At 40.4% G+C, this 24,853-nt stretch overlaps 1 protein-coding gene across 1 annotated transcript in view; it reads right to left on the minus strand.

Moving 5' to 3' along the window:
• Window positions 1-24,853, minus strand: part of ythdc2 (YTH domain containing 2) — a 45,512-nt gene that overhangs the window by 14,659 nt on the left and 6,000 nt on the right. The window contains exons 4-22 of the mRNA XM_070924426.1: window positions 23,760-23,862; window positions 23,261-23,417; window positions 22,149-22,256; window positions 21,879-22,027; window positions 20,524-20,659; window positions 18,879-19,005; window positions 18,420-18,485; window positions 16,927-17,105; window positions 16,648-16,744; window positions 15,515-15,602; window positions 13,558-13,638; window positions 13,362-13,444; window positions 13,059-13,164; window positions 11,597-11,716; window positions 11,169-11,441; window positions 7,221-7,347; window positions 3,802-4,007; window positions 2,728-2,920; window positions 1,675-1,775 (exon numbers count right to left, since the gene is read on the minus strand). Coding sequence (XP_070780527.1) covers window positions 1,675-1,775; window positions 2,728-2,920; window positions 3,802-4,007; window positions 7,221-7,347; window positions 11,169-11,441; window positions 11,597-11,716; window positions 13,059-13,164; window positions 13,362-13,444; window positions 13,558-13,638; window positions 15,515-15,602; window positions 16,648-16,744; window positions 16,927-17,105; window positions 18,420-18,485; window positions 18,879-19,005; window positions 20,524-20,659; window positions 21,879-22,027; window positions 22,149-22,256; window positions 23,261-23,417; window positions 23,760-23,862 — 2,500 coding nt within the window. The remainder of the gene's footprint in view (window positions 1-1,674; window positions 1,776-2,727; window positions 2,921-3,801; window positions 4,008-7,220; window positions 7,348-11,168; window positions 11,442-11,596; window positions 11,717-13,058; window positions 13,165-13,361; window positions 13,445-13,557; window positions 13,639-15,514; window positions 15,603-16,647; window positions 16,745-16,926; window positions 17,106-18,419; window positions 18,486-18,878; window positions 19,006-20,523; window positions 20,660-21,878; window positions 22,028-22,148; window positions 22,257-23,260; window positions 23,418-23,759; window positions 23,863-24,853) is intronic.

A 24,853-nucleotide genomic window follows, 5' to 3' on the forward strand; every position in this document is an offset into this window, starting at 1 on the left:
CTTCCACACCAAACTCATCCAACCATGCCTTTATGGACCTTGCTTTGTGCACTGGGGCACAGTCATGCTAGAACAGAAAAGGGCCTTCCCCAAACTGTTTCCACAAAGTTGGAAGCATAGAATTGTCATTGAAATGACTTGGTAAGATGAAGCATTAAGATTTCCCTTCACTGGAACTAAGGGGCCTAGGCCAAGCCCAGAAAAACAATCCCATAGCATTATCCCTCCTCCACCAAACATTACAGTTGGGATAATGCGGTCAGGCAGGTAACGTTCTCCTGGCATTCACCAAACCCAGACTCGTCCATCAGACTGCCAGATAGAGAAGCGTGATTCGTCACTCCACAGAACACGTTTCCACTGCTCCAGAGTCCAGTGGCGGTGTGCTTTACACCACTCCATCCGACGCTTGGCATTGTGCTTGGTGATGTAAGGCTTGCATGCAGCTGCTCAGCCATGGAAACCCATGCCATGAAGCTCCCGGCACACAGTTTTGGTGCCGATATTAATGCCAGAGCTGGTTTGGAACTCTGCAGTTATTGAGTCAGCAGAGCTTTGGCAACTTTTACGCACTATGCACCTCAGCACTCGACGACCCCGCTCTGTAACATTATATGGTCTGCCACCACGTGGCTGAGTTGCTGTGGTTCCTAAACGTTTCCACTTTGCAATAATACCACTTACAGTTGATCGTGGAATATCTAGGAGAGAAGAAATTTCACGAACTGACTTGTTGCAACTGTGGCATCCTATTACAGTACCACGTTCGAATTCAGTGAGCTCTTTAGAACGACCCATTCTTTCACAAATGTTTGTAAAGGCAGACTGCATGGCTAGGTGCTTGATTTTATACACCTGTGGCAATGGGACTGAATGAAACACCTGAATTCAATGATTAAGAGGAGTGGCCCAATACTTTTGTCCATATAGTGTGTATATATATATATATATATATATATATATATATTTGCCTTCTGTCTCTGTCCATTTTGACTCTAATGAAGACACAGTATTGTCGAAACTTTAGTCTGTTTGCACAATGAAAGTCTGCATATCAGTGTGCTCCAGTCCCTTTTTTCCCTTGGAACCGAAATTCTAAGTTTACAGCTTGATTTGATAGATTACAGGCTCCAGAGTCTTTTGAACACTTGGGTAAAGGACATATTTTCCGATTTATCCTCAAATTATCCTCATTTCACTTGAGAAACTCTTGGGACATACGGCCTCTCATCTCCAGGTAGTTGATAGGGTTAGACTGTTGAGGATGTCAGACAAGTATGACTAAGTGTCGTCCACATAAAAGAATTTAGGGGCCCTCCGGTAGCATATAGCTGGAAAATATAATGGGACCCTTGAGGCACATCAGATATATCGTCATCAATTGCTACTGTTTTCTGTATAAGTAAATTGGCTCAAAACAACAAGACTGAGCAAAGATCCAGCAAACCCAAATTTGAGATTTCCCAAACTCATAGTGATTCTGTCATAGACATATTTATGTTTACAACTTTTTAATATACATTGCTGGGTAACAAGTTGACATTGATTTGTTTTAAGGGACCACAAGCCAAAAAGGTAGGGAACCACAGATACAGAACACAATACAGGAAACATCACATTTAAATTCATAAAGTACACGTTTGAAAGGTCACTTTGACAATAATATTCCCTCACCTCTATGTCCAATTGGAAGACGAGCCAGTCATCAATCCTCATCTCAGCTAGGTCCTCTGTCTCACTGTCACTGATGTCATCCAGTGAACTGTCTGAAGGAAAGAACATGGAGACAAACTGAATGTGCACAGGCAGGCATCTAAATCAATATCTGTCGTAAAGCACTCATCAGGAAATAGTGCTTTGTAAAACACCATAAATTCAAAAGATTTAATGATTGAAACCTTTTCACATGAAATACATTGTGAAAAGTGATTTTAAAAAACAGTCAAAGACTTTGGGAAGGCCGGGTCTCCTTTCAGTTGGCCTCAGAGAGATTCTAGCAAATCAAACCTGTTGGATAGTGAAAGAATCATATCGTTAGGAGAAGAGGCAATGTTGGAAGACTAAAGGGAAACCAGATCCATCTCTCTGGGTGAGAACGCTCAAATATCTGGATACTGTTGGAATGACTTGGTTTACATGCAATTCAGGACACAAGGCAAAGTCTGTCCTGGTCATGGAAGAGTGGACCACCTTTACGCAAAGAGGTCAAGGGAGTTTGCTTATCCAGCCTGCATGTGATTTTTGGACTTGGAGTAGGCTTGTGAACACGTCCCTCAGGGTGTTGTTGTTGTTGGGAGTACTGTGGCAATATGGGGTGCTGCGGCTGATACTATGAGCCATTGGGGGACCGTGTCCTTATTCTTGGTAGGAAGTTAAGCATATTCTCTATGGGTGCTTGGTTCTACCTGGGCTGTGCCTCGTCACCAATTAGTTTGTGGACAGAATCTCTATGTAGAGTTTAGGATGGAGAGCTTTTTGCAGATCATTTAGAGAGCACATGGTCTTGCATTGTTAGGGGTCAATAACATCAAGAATCGTACCAGATTCATGGCAATCTGGCAAATAGTCGAAAATATCTTGCTGTGTACAAGGGTCAGGGGCTGATAGACAGACATTGCATGTCAAAAACAAGAGATTTTACTAACAACATAAACATTCTTTTCAGTGTACAAAATGTGCACTGATGACTAACTTGGCTAACATAACTGTTTACTGAACTGCCTTGTTTACCAGTAGCTTTCTGTACAGCAGGTTCCTGCAGAGCAGAGCTGGGTAGTTTGGCACGACCTCCAAATATGGCCACAGTGATGGGAGTCACCATGGAGCAACAGCGGACACTGGCCATCCTGTGGCCTCGGCTCATCTCATCGTAGATCAACCAGTCTGTGGGAAGGGCCTGGGCCGATTTGGCTGGGCTGTTCTAAACAACAAAAACACACACAGTCATGCAACTAAAACCCTTTCTTTTGCTCTGCTTCTGTCTTTCTAACTTCAGTCTGTACAACGAATTTCTCAACAAGAGTAAGGATTTTATCATTCTCCTCCCCTTCTGCTATCTGCGCGTTACTGTTTTCAATGTCTGTGTCGCTGCGTGAAACAACATCAACAACCTCCAAGCTAGCAGACTACACACTGAAAATGGCAAAGATCCAAAGATTTGGATCATCTATGGTTTTAGTGAGCTACAGTATAGGTAGGCCTCACCTCTGGGACACAGATGATCAAGTTATGTTTGTCTTTTTTAACAGTAAAAGTTGTATCACATAGTCCATATACGTTGTTTACAATTTCATGTTGCGTTTTCTTTAGTGGGAATTTAACAATTTTAATGACAGGGCTCGCCCCCCCACATGAAATGTGACACCAAAACAAGTTCCCCACAGACACTATTTTGTCGCTGCATCCTGGGCTTGGCACCACCCAAGACGATTGTGATTGGTTTAAAGAAAAACAAACAAGCAAAGATGGGTTGAGTCAGACCTTTCTCCGAAGTGTGGAGATGGGTCTGGCTATGTGAGACTAGGTGGACAAACCCATGTCCAATATAAGAAACAAATCTGCTAAAATTTATATATTTGTGTATATATTTATATATATATTTCTTTCTGTACAGAAAAATATTTTACAACATATAGGTTCATAATATTTATGATGACTAGTCATGGGTGTAGAAATGGATCCTGCACTGCTATAAAGGCCTGACCCCTCTAGGCACTGCTCAGTGGATAGAAGGTCCCTCTAGTGATGGGACCACAAGGCAAAGACAGAATTACATATTAATGAAATTATTTCTTTTCCTACCTCCTTGAACTGGGATGGGCTCAGGATAGACGTGGGATGAAAGTGGACCTTCTTCTCCCTGTTACTAGAAAGCATGGAGGTCTCCTGGTTGACATGGACCAGGTTTGGATACATGCCACACATCAGGGCTGCCTTCACAATGGCCCAGTTCTCAGAGTTCAGATTCACATCACGGATGTCACTGCCCCCACGGGCCCGCACGAAACCTGGGGAACAAACAGACTGTTTCAAATTTTTGTCTTCATTCATTTATTCATGAATTCGACAAAAAAGTGTTTTCTCCTTGATCCAACTCCCTTGAAACTGAGTTTCACACTGAAGCCACTGACTACCTGTCGCGCAGGAATAGGGAGGTTGATAAATTAGCTCAAGGGCGACCAGCTGGTCTGGGTCATTTGCACTTCACAGACACACCACACACACACACTTCAGTGCTGATGTTACAGGGCTTTTACACGCCAGATCTATTTTAGAAAACAAGTATTTCCTCATTTGTGCAGACAATGGTTCAAGTGAAAAGCGTGTCTTCCCCTTGAGAACAGTTACAGGCAAGACAGTGTCAGCCAGACTAGCAGAGGTGTTGATCCAATTTCCCTCAATCCAATCCATAAGAATGGTTAACGGTACACATTTTAAAAAAACGCTAGGGTTATGCAACTCTTAGCGTCAAGAGGTGTAAAACAAATCTGGTCAGTTCCTTACAAACCTGAAACTAATGGTGTTGCTGAAAGAGCAGTCAGAGCTGCAAAAGACCAGATCATAAAAAATGCACCAAATAATTGGAACACCCCTGAAAATCTTGTTTTGATGCATGAACACATTCAGGCTCCAAAACTTAATAAAAAAAGACAGTGAGACTCGACCTAACCACAGTACTCTTCCTTTTCAGGTGGGTGATAAAGTCTGGGTGAGCAGAAGGAAGGCTAATCCTAATAAAGAAGCTCTTAAAGCCAAAACTGAAGGGGAAGACACCATAGTAGAAGTAACTCGATCCAACCTAGCCTTACTTAAGAAATTCGGCCCAGTTCATTTTAGGCAAATTAGGAAAAAAGAGTAGACAAAAATGGCCCGTGCATGTGTTCATACATTCTGGGGATTGGTGGTCTTGGTTCAAGGAGAGTTTATGACGTCTCACATGGTGTGGAAAGCCATGTCGGGGGAGTGTATGGCAAAACAGGGCTATCTTAGAGAAGAGCAACAGGGACCATTAATCTGATCGGCTCATCCACCTGGTGAATGTGTGCTTTGTGGGGTTGAGTGTGCCATAGTAAGGTGGCATGGCCCACACCGGAGTAAGCTAGCATGGCTTCCTGACGGAGCCTACATCTTCCTCAAGATAACATTGTATGGGGTAGAGAAAGGGGAAGAGTGCTGCTGTGTAGGGATTGCTGTTTGGAGCATAATTTTGGTTTCTTTTTTGCTGGGATTAGTTCTTCACTTCAAGTATACTTACATTTTTTGATCACATCTAAATTGATTGAAGATTGCCTAGTGGCTGTTGAATTTACATCTCATTCATTTTGTGGTATTTGGGTTTTTTCAAGTTCCTGGTTCACGATATTAAAGATGATACCAGGCCGACGTAGGGATAATTTTAAGGCAGGCCTGGTTTTGCATTTAGGTGCTGACTGTCTTAGAATATAACGAAGTTATTGCAGACGGTCCTAGTGTCTTTATGCTTACAGAATGGATTTCTTTTATTGAAGGGTCAATATCTTATAACCGGGCCATACAGCGCACAACGGCTAACTAGTGATGGAATGCACTCCGCTGGATGTGACGTGTGTGGAGAAGACCTGGCCCTGTGTAGACACTCACGCATGTGCAGTGTTTTGTGTATTAAATGCTGTGTTAAACCCATTGTACAAGTTAGGTTTGAGATTCAACATGTCCGATTAGAAAATGACAAAATGATACTGGACTATGCTACAACTACTCACACGATAAATCCCGAAGACAACTGGGACGTATGTACTCATATGACTGCTGAAATGATTTCATGGATGGAGGCTCCAGACGACCTGCGGCCTTGTGTCCGTGATGGGCTCTCATACCGGTACGTTGGTACCGGTATGGGGAGCCTAACCCCTTGTTGGTTCGTTGCTGATGACGGTCAAGTTTTTTATAACATATCACCTAGAGTCAACAGGCCTCCTGAACTTCGGCACTCCCCGTGAGATGGGCCTTGCTTCCCCCCGGATACGTTGTACTCTCCCACCCTGCCAACCCCAGGGGATGACTTGGATACCTTGGATTATGGGGACTAAAATCCAACATGCCGAACTGGGTGGTTGAGTATTGATCCTGGTGTATTTCTCTCTTGATTAAAGCTGTTTGGACAGATTTAAATGCTTAATGTTTTATGCTGTTATGATTTTAGCATAATTTTCTAATTTTTTGCATTTATCCTGATTTTCACTCAAATGTTCATTTATTTTTCTAAAAGTTTTTATCTCAAACCGTGTATTTACCTTTCTATAGTTGGTTATTTGTTATGTTTTTATCATGTTTCCTTTTTGCCTCACTTCGTATTTTTTCGGTTATTGATTTTTTGATTCTATTTACGTGGTTTTTAATAGTTTCAAGTTTAATCATTAGTTTCTTTAGATTACTGGTATGTCATTAATCTCTTTTGCCTGTTTTATACATTTTTATTTTGATGGCAGGCTTATTGATGTTTCGATTTTTGATGCATGTGACCTATGTGACATTTACTCATAAAGGGAATTTTAAATTTTGAATTTCATATTTTTCGTTTAAAGGTTTTTTTGTATTTTCATGACATGAACTTTTTTTTTTTTAAGTAAAATACGTGTTACTAAAATATATGATGTTCATACTCACGTTTTGGTAATTTTGTGTAGTTTCTCATGTTGTTACTAATTTTTATTGATGAATGTTTAATCTTTCTTTTTGATTTTCTGCTGATGGGGCGATGTCAGTTGCACTAAACCCGGCTGTGACCACACATTGGACATCTAATCATTGTTACTTTGCTTGGTCTGAGAAGGGATCTCTGGGTTTGGGGTGACTCGGATCACTACATGAAACTTGAACCATGACCACAGTAATGCCGGTGGTAGCTGTGAAGGGGCGGAGAGAAGGGTTTGCACATCTCTGCGATGAAAGGGGCGTGTTTTGCCTGCTAAGTCTTTTACCCTGACCAGCGCCACCACTGACCACCTGTCAGGCTACAGGTACGGGAAACAGGAACAGGTCAATTAAAGATGAACTTTAAGTGACCTGTTCCTGTTTAGAGATTTGTTAGACTTTGTTGCAGTACTAATGTTAATGTGATAATGACACCAAGAAAACCAAAAGGCAAATAACAGATAACAGGCAGTTAGTGATGTTGGGTCATACCCCACAAACTTTGTGGAATGAGAATGGAATATAAAAGAAACAAAAGTAGAACTGACCAATAGCACGGAGCTGTCCCAGCAGCTGTGTCCTCATGCCAAGTATCATGTCCATGGTGGCCTGGGACAGGAAGTTCTTTTCACAGAAGGATCTCTCCCAGCCGTCACTGCGGGCCTTCTGCCATGCCTGAACCACATAAGACAAACATTAAGGAAAACATCCTATGCTAGCTTTCAACTAGGGCTAAGGAATGTGGCCGCATATCTGTCACACATTACATTGATAACAATGAATGTAATGACAACATGGTTTTTAACCAGAAAATTATAATGCCTTCCTATTGTTTTCTCTGGTTTAATTTATTTACTACATGACTAATTGAAAGGTCTGGGCTTCTAGATATTCTGTTCAAAAGGGATGGGAATTAATATGAGATTCAGACAATTCATTTATTTAACAATGGGAAATGAGTAAATTCAGGTCAATGTATATGATGTTGGGAATTCAATACATTCTGTTTACAATAGATTGATCCAGAATTTCTCTGCTTTCTTGCAACAGTTACAAATGGACAACATATTATGCTACACAGGTCCACCTGTTTTTTGTTGGTTTTCTGAGCTGTGGATAGTTTTTCTTTTCAAATTTCTGACAAAGCAGCTGTGTATAATTCAAATGTGCATAAGTATAAATAAACATTTTGTTTAAAAAAATGAAAACTATCTTCCAGTCCACTATTTTCAGCTTGACTTCAATTATCCACGATCTTAATCCCTGTTATCACAGGTTGCACATGACAACAACTTCAGCCATGTTTCATTTGAACAGACCTGAAGAGGTAAAAAAGGGCATGTATTTCACAGGAAAAAGCAAAGATTTGAGAAAAGTAACATAAACATTATTTTGGTTAGCAGAAATACAGTCTCAACCAGAATAATTATTGACTTAATTGATTAATTAAACTTTAAAGTTAAAAAAATAAAAACACCATTTCTCCACTCTGACAGCCTCAGTGCTGTGTTTGGGCTCTACAGTAAGTAGCAGATAACTAAACACATTTAGGTAATTTACCCTTACACTTAATGTGACCACCTAGATTGTGGGGGCTCAGAGACATGGCCCATTAAGTGTGAACAAAAGGGTTCACTCTAATGCTAATGATGTGTGTTGGGCTCAGGAAGTAGCAGACTGACTGAGCTAAATTCCGCCATGAGCTATAAAATGTTTTATCTCTTTCTTTTTAAAAGACAGTCCCATGTCAACGCCCTTAGAATCACTGATCAAATGTAAGCAAATTCACACACCACAATCACACATAGGCTCACAAACAATATAATAAAAGCTGCATACATAATTATTAAACATGTAAATACTAAATAAATGGCTAAACTTTATATAGGTTTCTCATTCAACTATCACACACACGCTCACACACCGACTGGCAGCGAGCTACCACGCAGGGTCCTGTCCACAATTGTCTTGTGAACAAGTGTCAACACTGTGATCAGTGGAGGACCCGCTCTCTGGAAACAACTGTCAGCCGCACACCTGCAGGAAACCCCCACAGAAGAAGTTCTCAATATGAAACGGGCCTGCAGGATATGTAGACTACTGTAGAACGCTATAAAGTAGCAAGCTTTTGATAAGCAGTTTCTTGTCTTATTCTTACTCAAACCACCATGATCTGTAAAAGGTGGCTGGATGTCACAATTGACATAGATGTCACTTTTCACTGCTTTGCAGATAAGACTGTTATGACTGAAAATGACCTGCCCCAGAAATTATAGTCACTAAAATGCACTGTACTGCACTCTCGCTATTATTGACAGGCAAGTCTCGATTGTGGCAGTTTTGATTGAGAGAGTGTAGACAACTTTGTTACATTTAAATAAAAAACACTTTATATTGGCTGTAATTACCACACAAAAAAGGAAGCAGGGGCATAATGTAAAGTGTTTCACACCCGTCACACACACATACACACACACACACACACAGTTATTTCTTACTATATATCATATGTATTGCTTTAATTTTTAACGCAGCTCTGTTGAATAATGCATCTCTTGGAGCTTTCATGGCACAGAATAGAGAGTATAATCAGTCACCACACATGGTGCTTGGGGGCGGTACGAGGTGGCGCTGCATTTACTACGACTTCGAGGGGCGATCACATACCAACGAAGTGCAGAGCAGGGACCCAGCGTCAGCTGTCATAGCCCAGGTGGCAATTTTAGATGGCTACTACTACAGTGGCTTGCAAAAGTATTCAGCCCCCTTGAACTTTTCCACATTTTGTCACGTTACGACCACAAACAGAAATATATTTTATTGGAATTTTATGTGAAAGACCAACACAAAGTGGCACACAATTGCGAAGTAGAAAGAAAATTATACATGATTAAAAAAAGAATTTACAAATAAAAAACTGAAAAGTACGGTGTGCAAAAGTATTCAGCCCCCCTGAGTCAATACTTTGTGGAACCGCCTTTTGCTGCAATTACAGCTGCAAGTCTTTTGGGGTATGTCTCTACCAGCTTTGCACATCGAGAGACTGAAATTTTTGCCCATTCTTCCTTGCAAAACAGCTCAAGCTCAGTCAGATTAGATGGAGAGCGTTTGTGAACGGCAGTTTTCAGATCTTGCCACAGATTCTCGATTGGATTTAGGTCTGGACTTTGACTGGGCCATTCTAACACATGAATATGTTTTGTTTTAAACCATTCCATTGTAGCCCTGGCTTTATGTTTAGGGTCGTTGTCCTGCTGGAAGGTGAACCTCCGCCCCAGTCTCAAGTCTTTTGCAGACTCCAACAGGTTTTCTTCCAAGATTGCCCTGTATTTGGCTCCATCCATCTTCCCATCAACTCTGACCATCTTCCCTGTCCCTGCTGAAGAGAAGCACCCCCAGAGCATGATGCTGCCACCACCATGTTTGACAGTGGGGATGGTGTGTTTAGAGTGATGTGCAGTGTTAGTTTTCCGCCACACATAGCGTTTTGCATTTAGGCCAAAAAGTTAAATTTTGGTCTCATCTGACCAGAGCACCTTCTTCCACATGTTTGCTGTGTCTCCCATATGGCTTCTGGCAAACTGCAAACGGGACTTCTTATGGTTTTCTTTTAACAATGGCTTTCTTCTTGCCACTCTTCCATAAAGGCCAGATTTGTGCAGCGCACGACTAATAGTTGTCCTGTGGACAGATTCCCCCACCTGAGCTGTGGATCTCTGCAGTTCGTCGAGAGTCACCATGGGCCTCTTGGCTGCATCTCTGATCAGTGCTCTCCTTGTTCGGCCTGTAAGTTTAGGTGGACGGCCGTGTCTTGGTAGGTTTGCAGTTGTGCCATACAATTTCCATTTCCGGATGATGGATTGAACAGCGCTCCGTGAGATGTTCAAAGCTTGGGAAATCTTTTTATAGCCTAACCCTGCTTTAAACTTCTCCACAACTTTATCCCTGACCTGTCTGGTGTGTTCCTTGGACATCATGATGCTGTTTGCTCCCCAATATTCTCTTAACAAACCACTGAGGCCGTCACAGAACAGCTGTATTTGTACTCAGATTAGATTACACACAGGTGGACTCTATTTAGGTCAACATTCGATCATTCAGCAATCATCAGGCAACTTCTGAAGGCAATTGGTTACACTCAGAGAAAAGGGGGCTGAATACTTTTGCACACCGTACTTTTCATTTTTTTGTAAAAATTTTTTTAAATCATATATAATTTTCTTTCTACTTCACAATTGTGTGCCACTTTGTGTTGGTCTTTCACATAAAATTCCAATAAAAATGTGGAAAAGTTCAAGGGGGCTGAATACTTTTGCAAGCCACTGTATATGTTTTTTCTTCTTTCTCTTCAAACCTGTTAGTCATTTCGTGACCTCTCCAATTTCTTTTGACCACTTGGGAGTCCTAATACCCAGGATGGGAGCACTTCCTACATTCACCCCAAAATCAGAATCAGAAATACTTTATACGCACATCTTCTATAGACCCCCACCTACCTGGAAGGCTCTCAGCAGGGCCATGTGGTCGCTGAAGGTGCTGGAAGTGAAACGTTTGCGGCAGTGTAGGGCAGCTCTTTTCTGAGAGCCCTGGGCGGGAAGAATGAAGGGGTCACGATAGGCCAGCGTACAGGCAATGGTTAGAATGGGGTCCAGACACTTGAGCACCACAGCGCACAGCACCATCTTTCCCAGGTGGGGCTCCACAGGTAGATCAGCCAGGTGGTAGCCCAGATCAGTCAGGTCTTCATACTGGTCCATAGCATCTATTGTCTGAAAAGAAAGGTGGAGGGAGTCAATACAAACTCAATGACTTATTGCTGACCATTATTGTAAATGGATGTGTAGGCTTTTCTGTGTGTGTATAGTGGCTTGTGTCAGAGATCAGAATGAAGTGAGATATAGAAGTATTTGTGAGTACTTGTTACCTTTAGCATCTGCACAGCGTTCCTGATGGCATGTGTAGGAGGAGGCTGTGGAGCTTTGGACAAGAACTCAGCTACTGGACAGGAGGAGGGAGCTAGCAGTTTGGTCTGAAGACACAGTTCCTTACACACACAACATGACATATTATCACTATTACAGGCTATAGCAGTAGTCTACTGTGTAGCACTGCACAAGTAGCGCTGTGTTGGTGCACATCAAGATTTATCCTCAAAAAATCCTCAAGAATTCTCAAATAATACAAACTACTCAGCAGCCAACTACTCTTTTCCTTCCTATTGTGGGCTGACTTTCAAGAAAGGCAGGCAGGCGGGGCCAGGACATCATGCTTGGGAAGCTAAAATTCAGTGGTTGAAGATTACAGCTTACACCACTTACCTGCATTGACATATGACTATATAGCGAACATAACAAATACATAATTATATACAAATATAACACTTTGGGGCATATTTTAATTGAGAAAGTGCAACAATCACATCGCTGTATGAGTTCCTTAGTTCAGCCAACCGTAATATGAGGCTTCAGCAGTTTTTTTAATCATCTGGATAAGAAACCTACTGTGACAATTATACAAGATGGTAACCATGGTGAGATACCTGAGTTACCATGGATTTTAACATCAAAATGAAAAGGAGTTAAATTCTTACTCTTACAGCCACACAGTAAATGTGTGTAATGTTGTGCTATAAGATGTCAGTCAGACACCAGAATTTTTTTACTTCAAAATGAACCAACTGAAACAGCTGCTTTGTAAAAGACACCTCAGGTTTAACGAAATGCAAACATGCTTTTTAAATCCCCCCCAAAATTTTAAACCTGGGTAAAACCTTACTGGTTTCCTACATTTTGTTGTTGTTACTGTTGTTCTGTCAACTGTCATTTGTAGAAGTTCATGTTTATGCCTTTTAAAAGAAATACGCCACCGTAAATGTATTGCCTGTAGGGTTTGAAATGCAGAGAATCACCAAAACATCCACAGACTTCTCAAACCAACGGACAAGTGGGTTGCATAACCCGTTGTTGATCTCTGCGCTCAGTTTGTTACAATCGTTGCTTTGCCAACAAGTCGCTAAATAAACACGAAGCAGTGCATTCAGCTATGTTGTGGAATAAATCTTCAACTCTTGCTGTGAGGAATGTTACATTAAAAGCAAGTAATTCCACATGTGTAAGAAATGTGAACTCAGTGGGGAAATACAGAGAAAACATGTTTGTAGGCCTGTTACTTTATTTTTTAAAAACACAATTGTGACAATTGTTTTTAGGTTATTATTATTGTGATTTTTTTTTACAAGTTCCAGTAAATGTCTTTGTGACGGCAGAAGATAAAAAATTCATGATTGATGTATCATCATCCTGTGTGAACCTGTAAAGTCAATGTCAGAAAAAGAATAAGAAAGGACTTGATGTAGGATGAAAGCTCAAATGTGTGTGTGTCGCTACCTGCAGTGGCATCCGCAACAGCTGTGGAACCTGGAATTCCAGCATGTTGTTAAACCTGAGTCGACTGAAGAGGTGGAAACAAAGCCCTGGTCTGCAGCGCCCAGCTCTGTGGACATGTCACATATTCAGCAGATTCTTTAGAGAATTCAAACTTACATTTATATCACTGGGTAAAAAGTGATATTAAAAGCAAAAGAGGCTTTGACATTTAGTCACAAGCATAGAATATAGGGTGGGATTGAAGGAGAAAGGAGATCTGTTGAGGAGATAAAAAATTCAGACTGTGGACATCACTGATGTTACCTTCCCTTCCTTTGCAGAGCGCTGGCTTTCGAGATCCAAACCGTCTTTAACATGGATACATGACTGAGGGTATCAAAGGACTTCTACAAAAGGAGAAGATATATATTGGTTCATTACTAACCATATGTGTGAATTACAATATCTATTGTTAGACTTCATGTTACTCATGTATCCAACTCTTCAGGAGTAACTGTACCTCTTTGACCTTTCCTGAATCAATGACGAAGACTACATCGTTGATGGTGATGCTTGTCTCAGCAATGTTGGTAGAAAGAATCTGAAAGGAAAAAATGACCAGTTATAATCTAGTTTGATAGTGAGTGAATTTCTTTCAAATTTACTATAAAAGTCAACTCAAATGGAAAACCATACTATTGACTTGATGGTACAAAGTGTGAGAGTATGAATGGGGTCTGTGTACTGACAAATGCTGATTGTTACAAAAAGTGATGAAGACATGATTTAATGAAAAAAGTTACACACATTTTCAATCTATGAGTTTCATCACACCTAATGTGCTTCTTTCTGACCATATAAATACAATTACATTTTTCTTAGTAAAAATATTTTTTAACAGGCATATTTGTCACCATTTTAGAAAAGCCTTTTTGCATTTTGGTTGCAGACTAACTGACTGAAATGCAACACACACCGGCCGCGCTGTGGAGCATTGTGTCATTTGAAATGATGTATGTGTTTATTTGCATATGGAGCGGGGAAGTAAGATCCGATCACAAGTGGTCACCCTAGATGCATGTTAATGCCATGTGTGAATATTATATATGTAATATGTTAATAAATACAGGTGTAAACAGGGCCATAGAGACAGAAGAAGTAGTCCAAGAAGTAGGGTACAGTAGCTGGAATGCGTCACTCAGTGGAGCAGCCTCCCTTAAAGAAGCATTGAAAATGTCATCAAATCTAAGTAAATGAACATTGTTTGATCATACAACAGTGTGGAGATGCAAGTTAATTCTGGAAAAAAGGACATTTCAAAATTAATAATTGGAAGAATGAGTGACAGCTAGCTTAAACCCAGTGGGTGACCGTTTACATCCATTGGGGGGTGATATGGGTCACACAAACTAAAAGCTTGCTTGTCTATTCAATTAAATTCAATTTAATTTTATTAATATCGCGCCAAATCACAACAAAAGTCATCTGATGACACTTTTCATATAGAGCAGGTCTAGACCGTACTCTTTATAATATTATTACAGAGACCCAACAGTTCCCTCCATGAGCATGGTAGGAACTGAATTTTCAGACGAGTTTAAAAGACTGGCTGATCAAAAGAGGAAAGAGAAGTGATGCTCCAGATACTGTATGTACATAGGCCTAAAGAACCCTTCTGGTGCTGGCAGACATATAAAAACCTGCCGGCAGGGAATGCTTTGAGAGTGCACATATTTTTTTTGCACACGCGTGAACATTTTACTGGTGACATGCCTCTTCACTCTCTATACCTCAGACTTCCGTTTCAACTCCGGCTCCTGCCACCTTCAAAAGTTTTCCGACGACTCCTTCATTGTCGGATGCATCAACAAAGGCAACGAGGAGGAGTACAGAGGAGTGATAGAGAACTTAGTAGCATGGTGCAACAACAATCACCTGGTGCTCAATATCAGCAACACCAAAGAGCTGGTAGTGGACTACCAGAGGAACAGGAGGCCCCCTGTCCCAATTATCATCCACTGAGAGGAAGTGGAGAGGGCGGACTCGAAAAGTACCTGACTGGTCTCACAACACTGATGCCCTCTTCAGGAAGGGACAGAGCAGAATGTTCTTCCTGAGGAGACTCAGATCTTTGTGTGTGCAACAGGTTCAAGCACAGTATTAGCTGTTGAGTTTAATTGTTCTTGAATAGTTTCTATTTTAGTCTACTCTTATTTATACTTTTAATTATTTATGTATACTTTTTTTTTCTATTTAACTTCTTATTTCTGTCCTGGTGCTGCTGTAACATCCGAATTTCCCCTTTGGGGGATCAATAAAGGATTATCTTATCTTAAAACGTCGCTGGCGTTTGTTGCTCTTGAATGACGAAAAATATCTTTAAATGTCTTGGAAAACTCTATACCTACTGGCCCAAGTAAAGCTTTGCTGAAAGTCATTATGAGTGTACTGGATCGATATGACACATTAAGACTCACTATCTTCCTGACACCAGGTGGAGAGGTCTTCATGGCTTTCTTCTGATCCAGAGTCTGCATGTCTGAATGTAGAGTGAACACCTGGTAGCTGAGAGACACACACATGTCAGAGACACACTGCACAATATGCTGCTATGCTAGACTATGCTCATAACTGACGTGATGACACAAATGACAAAAATGAGGCCCATGTTAAAAATATATGTGTGTGTATCAGGGGTTACACAGAATAGCCAATCAAGAATCACTAGTGGACCCATGTTCATTGCTGTAGACTAATAGTTCATCTGTGGTTTTAGCACGGTGTAGTAATAAAGCAGTGGCAGTGCATCCACAGATCATCAGCAGATATGCAGCTGGGGGCGCTGTGGGTAGTTGTTGTTGACAAGTCATAGTTGTCATGCATGATCCTAACCCTAACCCTGTGCAGTGTGGGGCGCTAAAGCAGCAGACATGCAGCAAGAGCAAGAGGCAGAAAGAAACATGGCTGTACGTCCTCGACTATAATCAGCAGTGTGGATATATACTTTACCAGAGCAGATAAAACCATCAGCTGCAAGCTACAGTAGTTTTACAAGTTATATCTGAAGTTGATGTGTTTGAGCATGTAATTATAGTACATCATAATAGACTGTTCAGAGCTCTTGAGAAGGCCTTGTTACGGCCAAAGATGGACAAAACTTTGGTTGTTGTCGAACATAGATTTGTTTGAACAATAATTTCTATGTTATGCCATGTTAAATAAGCAAATTTAAGGTATTTAGAGAAGGAAAGACTCTCGCTATCCCTGAAAGAAAGCAGTTGCGTTGTTACAGGTTGGTACCGCCTATATTAGTTAACCCTTTACTGGTTGTAGCCTATTTGAGACCTTTTTGACAGAAGTGATCATTGTTATTAGGTGAAAAAAATATGTATATATGTATATCTATATCTACGTCTATAGATACAGTATTGTTTTATCATCTATTTTAAGAATGATGTATTTATTGTTATATTCAAATATCATAAAGAAACATCTCTAACTTGACATAAATTTAAATACTCTTGAGTGCTCATCATACTAAAAACATACAGTATTATGGATATTGCATGATGTTCAAATGTCTTCCATTCTTCTACAGTATACATTTCACCTCTCAGAGTGGGTGGAGAATCTCTTATCGTCATACAAGATGCGGTCCCTGAGTGCAACTATCTCATCGTATCCAGGAAGAAAAATCAGGACAGCACCTGAAGACCAACAGATAAAAGCTCACATTCTTATAATCCTGAAATATCATCCATATCCCTGAAATCTGGCTGTGATTAATACTCTTGGTCACTAGGCACACACAATTCTGTTGTAGCCATGAAATACACACTGCTCAATAAGCAGCTATGTTGTTAAAATCCAGATGAGTGCTGAGGCTCACCGTCACTGCTGGTGGAGCAAATGTTGTGCAGCAGATCCATGATAAGGTCCAGGTCCACACGCTCATCATCAAAGCTGTGGTGGTACAGTTTGAGCAGCTCTTGCTCTTCAATGCTCAGCTCTACCTTGCCACACTGCACCAGACTGGACTCATCCAGGCTGTTCCCCTCTCCCAAAGGACTGCACAGTAACAGGAAAGTTGGTGTAAGCTGCCCCACAATAATTTTCATACAGCCCCTCAGAATCAGGATTTGATTTGACATTTTCATATTCATTTCATTAACTAATTCTCCAACCGAAAAGGTCCATTTCAGTTAAGTTTACTTCGTGACCAAGATTTACAGTACTTTGATTACTGGTGTGTATGGAATGTTTAAACCTACAGTAGACTTTTACTCTGAGGTCCACTCCCTGATTGAGGCCAGGCTGGCATTGTAATCACCAACAGGAGAAAAAAGGGTGCTTCTATTAAAAAGCTGTTATCTGTGTTCATCACATCATAGAGTATGGCTCGTATTTATGTACTCAATTCTCTACTGTGTGTGGCCAGAGCTGCCATTCAGGTGCAAAAGTTGAAGGGGACCTTTTATGCTCATTTCAGCTCTATATTTTTATTCTGGGACTCCACTAGAGTAGCTTTGCCTTACTCATCATATACTGGCCCATCATGCAGCCCCTCAGTTCACCCTCTGTCTGAAACACGCTGTTTTTGAAGTTACTGTTTATCAGACCACAAATTAGACAAGAATTAGGTTGGAAAAACGATAGATGCTGCCGGAGCGGAGTGTTTCTGGAGACTGGGCCTCACTGATTACTGTACAAAAACACACAACTTTATTCACTTATTTTGGTGAAACTCGATCATTTTATAGAGATAATGTTTTCTGGCTTTTCCTCTGATGTCTGCTCTGCCTCAACTCTCTGTGATTTACAGAGTTTCCAGATGGACAGATAGCTTTAAAATAACCGCTAACTGTAGCTTCTTTTAGCTCAGTTAGTTCGGAGCATCGGGGAAGTGTTTACACTGCTAGCACAGGAGCTTTAGGCTGCCGGGAGGAGAGGGTTTTCGGGCTTGGGCTCCGAGAGTCAGATGGTTAGAGTCAGGTAAGAGCATAGATATAGGTATAGGTATAGATATATATCTGTGGCTAAGAGGACTGTTAGCTGCACAACTAAGTAGCTAAAGGCAGCTACAGTTAGCAGGAGTTAGCGATTACTTTAGCAACAAGTAAAGCCATCTGTCCATCAACAAACTAACCAACTTTTGCTCACAGGGATTACTTTTACATAAGTTTACCTCATTATTTTGCAACTTTGGCAACGTTTAATATGAATATCCAACATTGTAACATTATATGTAAGACAGAAAATAAGGACAAGCATAAATAGGTCTATTTAAATATTTTAACAGAAACTCATGGGATGAGTAAAATATGGGTTTCAGTTCACATTACATAGCCATGTTTTATACACTGAGGTCAACATTACACTCACATGGAGGATTTGAGGAGATCTATAGCATCTGTCTGCTGGAAGTCTTTGGCGAAGTCTAAGGCTATCCTGAAATGAGATGAAAACACATTGTTGTTGACCCATTGTTGTTCAATGCATTCAAATCATTCACACGTGCCCTAGAGATTGAAGAAATGTCTTTTAAAAAATAGGTTTAGAAGTGGAAAAGGTAGTGGCTTTAGTGTTTGCAGTTTGTCCAGCTACATTATTGGGCATATTGTGAAGAAGCATGGAGGCATAAAAATACCAGCCCATAAAAGCATATATACATACAGGGTGCCTCCATTTCTATGAATAATGAAAGCGAAACTAACAAAAAAATGGCAGTGAACCACAGTAAACTCTTTAAATCATCACAAACTGTAATGGAATTCATTCATTCAATCATTTAACATAGCGGCCTAATATCAGCGTGGTACTATAACATGATGAATGTCCTACCATCCATTGGATGCCTTCATGTTGATGTCGGCCCCCATGTTGAGCAGCTGCTCCATCTGTGTGAGGAAACCTCGACCTGCTGCCACCATCAGAGGTGTGGCCCCTGTCTCACTGTGCCTGTAGTCCACTACAAGAATACAAGTATGAGGGAACAGTTCGAGCCTTCATATGTTTTATACATCCATTAATTTTATACAACTGCTTGTTCAGGATAGCACAGGGCCACCACTAAAATATTAATCAGTAAAGGAACAATTTGATGTTTTGGGAAATATACTTGTTTGCAGAGTGCTTGATGTTTCTTGCTGAGAGTTAGATGAGAAGAGCGATATCACGCGGCAAATATGAAACTAGAACCTGGAGACGATTAGCCTGGAAGCAGGGGGGACACAGCTAGCCTGGCTCTGTCCAAAGTTAAAATATACACACACTAACGCCTCTAAAGCTCAGTAATCAACACTGGTTTATTTAGTCTGTACAAAAGCCAACAGTGTAAAAACAACAAGCTGTCCTTTTATGGGGAGCTATGCGGTACCCGCAGTTGGTAAACAAGGATAAAATCTTTGCGATTGTAAACTATCGTGATATATGTAATTTTATACTGCATTATCTGTATAGTATAACATAATATTGTTACCTTTCTGGAAATTCAGTTGAAAAACTGTTGATGGATAAAAAACCAGAAGGGAATGCTTAATCCAGTGAATGCTATACTTACAGTTGTAGCAGAAAGTACTGGTACCCATGCATATTTTAAAAAAGCCTTTGTCTCTAAAAAACAATTGTCTCCAAAATAAGTTGAAATTGACAGAAGTATTTGGTCTCCACAATTCTTAATATCACTTTTAATAGTACAGTAACTTTGTTTTTGATTCAGATTCCTCCTCCAGGGAGGTTGGCTACAGTACCATGGATCTTGAACTTCTTGCGCACGGTGGATACAGTAACATCAAGGTCTCTGGAGATGGACTTGTAGCCTTGAGACTGTCCATGCTTGGCTATGATCCTCTGTCTGACCTCCTCAGACAATTCTCTGCTTTTTTTCTTTTCTCCATGCTCAGTGTGGCATGAGTAATTTGTTCCATTTAAAGTGGTTAAATGCGTGAACGTTAGATTGCAGGCACCTGTGACTCACCAAAGGTGAGTTCAAGGAGAATCACCTGCTTGAAATCCAATTATTTCTTGCAACTTCTGAAAAGGTGCCAATAATACTGTACAGGCCATTTTTGGATTTCTGTGTGGAATGAGCTAGGATTCATTATTTCTTTCAGTTATTTTTGTTTTGTTCCTCTGCAAACCAAAGAAATACATATGTGGATACCAAAAGATGTTTTAATTTCACAATTTTCTGGAAGAAATGGTGTTATTTGAAAAAGGGGGGCAAAATGTTCGGCTGTGACTGTATACCTATATAGACAAATAAAGGTACATCATTACATTGATGAAAGAAATAATAGATATTCTGCATCACATATATATATATACTGTACTTCATCCACTGGAATTTATATCACCATATTACCATGAGAAAAATTATTACCATTCTACTAGGGTTTAAATGCCAAATTTTCAAATGTGCGTACAGTCTCTCAAGAAAACATGGAATGATTCCAGTAAATGCAGAGATCAGCCCTGAGAGTCATACCGTTAACATTTTCATAGAGGATGAGGTTGAAGAGCTGAATGAAAGCATCCTGGTCCTCATTGAGGAAAATGTTGGAAATGCAGGTGTCCATCTCCTTCAGCAGCCACGGCTCCAGCTGTTCTGAGCCATCCTCATCCTGGGACACAAAATCACACACTGACTAAACGTGGTGCCAAGCATCAACAGTCAGGTTTCACACAACACACCTCCACTCAACATAACTTGTCTGGATGAAACAATTACCAGATAGAGAGACCTCTGATGACAACGTTAAACCTCAATAAAAAACCAAGCTGTTCATATCATAAGATTTCTAAATACTGAGATCTTTTGACAAAAAATATCAGTCAATATACTAGGTTTTTCTGGAGTTCCCAACCACATCTCACAAAAACCTTCACGCTCAAGACTGTGCCACCAGTACACTCGGTACCAGTCAGATAGTTGAATAGTCTCGGGGAAAAAATTTCTTTTATCTTTCACGCTTTCACATTTAATGGTTGATGAAAGCCTTCTAGGAGAGCAATGTGGTCTGGCATGTACTGCTTGTTGACTTTCTGAGAGTCAAACTGCTTTCTTTGGGCTCTCATCAGGTATTTCACGCCGTCACATCAATCACACAACTGATTAAAACCGATTTAAACCAATTCAAACCGACAATTTACAGAAGAATGAAGGGAAGGCTTCTGTGATGTCACCATTTATGACACACATCAGAGACACAGACAGCAGAGCTAGCAAGGTGAGATTTTTTCATCTGATCAGGAGACAGTTTAAACATCTTCTTCTCAGGTGTGTTTACAGAGATAAGCCTCCATTTTCTTTCATATATTTGTCTAAAGCTACAGTTTGTGTCTTCAAACTGAATCAGTGATAAGAATAATGACAACTTTTTAGGCAAATAATGTTTCACAACTGAAAGTTATTTGTCACACTTGAACATTTTTTTATTTCTCTTTTGTTTGCCAATATAAATAATCTTGTCAAGTACCATCTGCATTTGATTATTACACTTGTTTTAAGGTTTCTCAGCCACAGCTAAGGAGAAACAAGTGTGAAAAGTACACTGCATGGTTATCACACCCAAACATCTGCTATGAAAAAAACTAAGTGGATTTACTTAGTTTAAAAAAATGTCAGACCAGTCTTTAAACTAAGTATTTTTTGGGTGGCTCATTCTGAAACTATATAACTATGGTAAGTGGGATAATCTTATATTCTGACTCTCTTTCACCTAATGGTCATTTGTAGTAGCCCTTTAAAGTAATGAATATTACTATTATCACTACTACTAACAGACACTGACTGTGTGTGTGTGTGTGTGTGTGCGTGCGTGCGTGCGTGCGCTGGTTTACCAGCTTTTTGAAGGTGCTGTCCCCTCTGTCCAGGGAGCTGCTGTCCTGGAGGAAGCCTGGGTGAGACGCAGGGATCCTCTGTTCCTCCTCAACAGAGCTTTTCTCCACTGCCTTACACCACTCCGTCAAACGTTTCTGCTTCTTCTCCTCTGAGAACCAGAGCATGTGATGCACACAGAGGAGATTAAGACAAAGCCTGATGGACTGCTGTGATGCATTTTTTTTCCCATTCAGTCTTACTCAGTGGACTGATTAATAAAAGCTTCATACTTCTCTGTGTCTCTTCCTTGTATTTCTTCATGTCCTTATTGTTAAAGCACGTCAGCCTCAGAATGTCCTCCAGAAAGAGTTCCTTCACTTCAAACAGTCTTCCTTTGACTAAAAATATATTTAAAAAAAAACTCATTATTTATTAATAATAATATTATTAATACCCCTTTCCACATTAACAGATGACACTGCATTTACATTGTTTCAGTTTATAATAATACATCTTTAAATTTGGAATTAACTTTTCCTCAGGGGATATTGATTCTGGATGTAACACTCACGCCAGTATTTATCAATCTATTTGTGTTAATTCATGGTAAAGGATGTGCATCTGACATTTGCAATTCCCTTTATTTACCTGTGTACCTTTGATCCCTTGCCCATTTTTACTCAGTTCACTCCTGTTATTTCAGGAAATTAGGCATTTGGTCAGGTATTTGTATATGAATGGATATAGGAGAGCGTCAAGTATTGCAGGGAAATAAAAAAGATGTTGATGAAACATGCCAATAGTGTAAAACGATGACATTTTGTCAATGCTATCGTTTTTCTTTTTCTTATTTATGGCGTGCCGTCCAACCACATCTAAAGGCAAAAGGTGTTTCTACCTGAATGTCCATACTTAAAGGTGGGGGTGAAAAGCCTGCCGTCATTAATTCCTTCTGGATGCATCCTACGAACTCCCTGATTCCAGGACTGTGTATGTGATGTGTGTTCAGAGTAAGTAGTAAGGGGGCATATTTTTCCTGTCACCTCTCTGCTGTCCATGTGTTAAGTAAAGATGCATCAAGCAAGCTGTAGCACATAAGATAATAAGGAGAGGCACAGGGTGTGTTTTCTGTTTGTTTTTGTTTTTTTCTCAAAACACTGGCCTATCAGTAGATAAAAATAGTTTGGTCTAATCAGCACCACAAAATGTAATTCTGATCCTTTGTCATCTCAATAAAACGCATTGCTGTTAAGATTAGAGGTGTTTTCTGCATCACATCCAACTGTCACAGAGAAGACAACAAGCTGACAAACATGCAAACAGCACTGATGTAGTGCAGTGTAGAAGCAGTAACAGCTGATATGAGCATTCAGTTAATGAACACAGAGCTAGTAGGACTTACGGTGGATGACAGGGCAGGAGCCAAAGTACTGAAGGAACAGGTCTATATCCAGAGATGCACTGGAGAGGATCAGTTTCAGTGTGGGGATCTTCTGAAGCACATCCCGCATCTTAGTCAGCAGGAAGTCAGTCAGACCATCACGCTCATGCACCTCGTCCTAACACGATAAAACAGAGCTACTTTAACATGATGTGTTTTCTCAGCGAGTTCTCAGTTGAAACACCTTTCAAAAGGAACATAACACCCGCTGAAAATCTTGTTTTTGCTGACCTCCAGTGGGTTAACTTTTCACCTTGCTGCAGTGATGTACAGGTAGACTCCAGGACCCCATGACATCACTGCTGGACGTGGTTACACACTTTTCAACCAGAGAGGGCAGCAAAACATTGCTTTTCAGCCTGCTGTTAAGTTACTCTTTGAGGAACAATCCCAGCTTCAAATGCATGTATTTCAAGTTTTCTGAGACTGTGTCCTGCATATTTGAAGTCTTGATGCTCACCACAATGACATGAGTGACAGTTGTCAAGCTGGCATCTCCAGCCATCAATGTTCTGAGGAACACTCCGCTGGTGCAAAAGGTCAGCAGTGTCTTGGGGGAGACCCTGGGTTTTCAAAGTCAACAGTTACAAGTGTTTTCCACAAGCACACAAGTACATGAAATACGTAACATTGCTGGCTAGAGAGAGAGAGACAAAAAGAGAGAGAGAGAGAGTCAAAAATGTTATGAGAGCAAAGGAGAAGACTATTTTCTGTTTTGTCTCAGGCTGCATCGCTGATGGATTGGTTTAGCCGTTGAAGCTTTAATTAATGACCATCATCGTGACACTCGCCCCCCCCCCCCACCTTCTCACAGTGAATCCACTATTTCCGCATCAATTGCATCATTTAACATTATTAGAGAGGGAATTCTATTGCCTGTTTTTTTTTTACAGTCCACAATTAAATCATAGGGTCAGGGTATCAAGTTGTTTGAAAATTGAAAATACATAAAGAGAGTGATTATTTGATTTTATCATTATTACTGTGGCTATACAGGAAGGGGGCGGTTTAACCTCTTCTGCACTTAGATGCACCTCGAGGAGAAAATAGTTTTTAGTTTCTGTAAAGAATCTCCCAACAACTTAAAATTGGCTCTTTCACAGTGTCTCCTAGTTTGTTAATATGACTGTATTTTTTGTATTTTCTTTGTGCACAAGAGATGAAGATAAATTTACCATGGTGATTTTATAAAGCGGTACAACATGTGCATCTCTCGCATTCACCTTGTGCTGCTGCAGCCTTTACATTACTGTGGTGGCATTCAGTTGTGACACAGAAATGTTACAGATCTGACCTGGTAAGATTGCTGTCGGGACGTAAAAGTAACCAGGGTGTTTATTCAGACATGAGACCGAAATGGTTAAATTGCCATCAGATTAATGTACATTGCATTTCTGAAAGGGGCTCTGAAAAAGTCTCCTCCCTCCTGGCCTTCATTAAACTGCCAGTATTTTCCAAAATCTGACATTCCTTCAGCCAGGGCTTCTCTCCTATTTAATTCTCGTCACAACTACCAATCAATTTTCATGTGTATAACCATGAATGTCTTCCAGG

This window comes from Enoplosus armatus, chromosome 18, assembly GCF_043641665.1.
Source record: "Enoplosus armatus isolate fEnoArm2 chromosome 18, fEnoArm2.hap1, whole genome shotgun sequence".
Taxonomy (NCBI): domain Eukaryota; kingdom Metazoa; phylum Chordata; class Actinopteri; order Centrarchiformes; family Enoplosidae; genus Enoplosus; species Enoplosus armatus.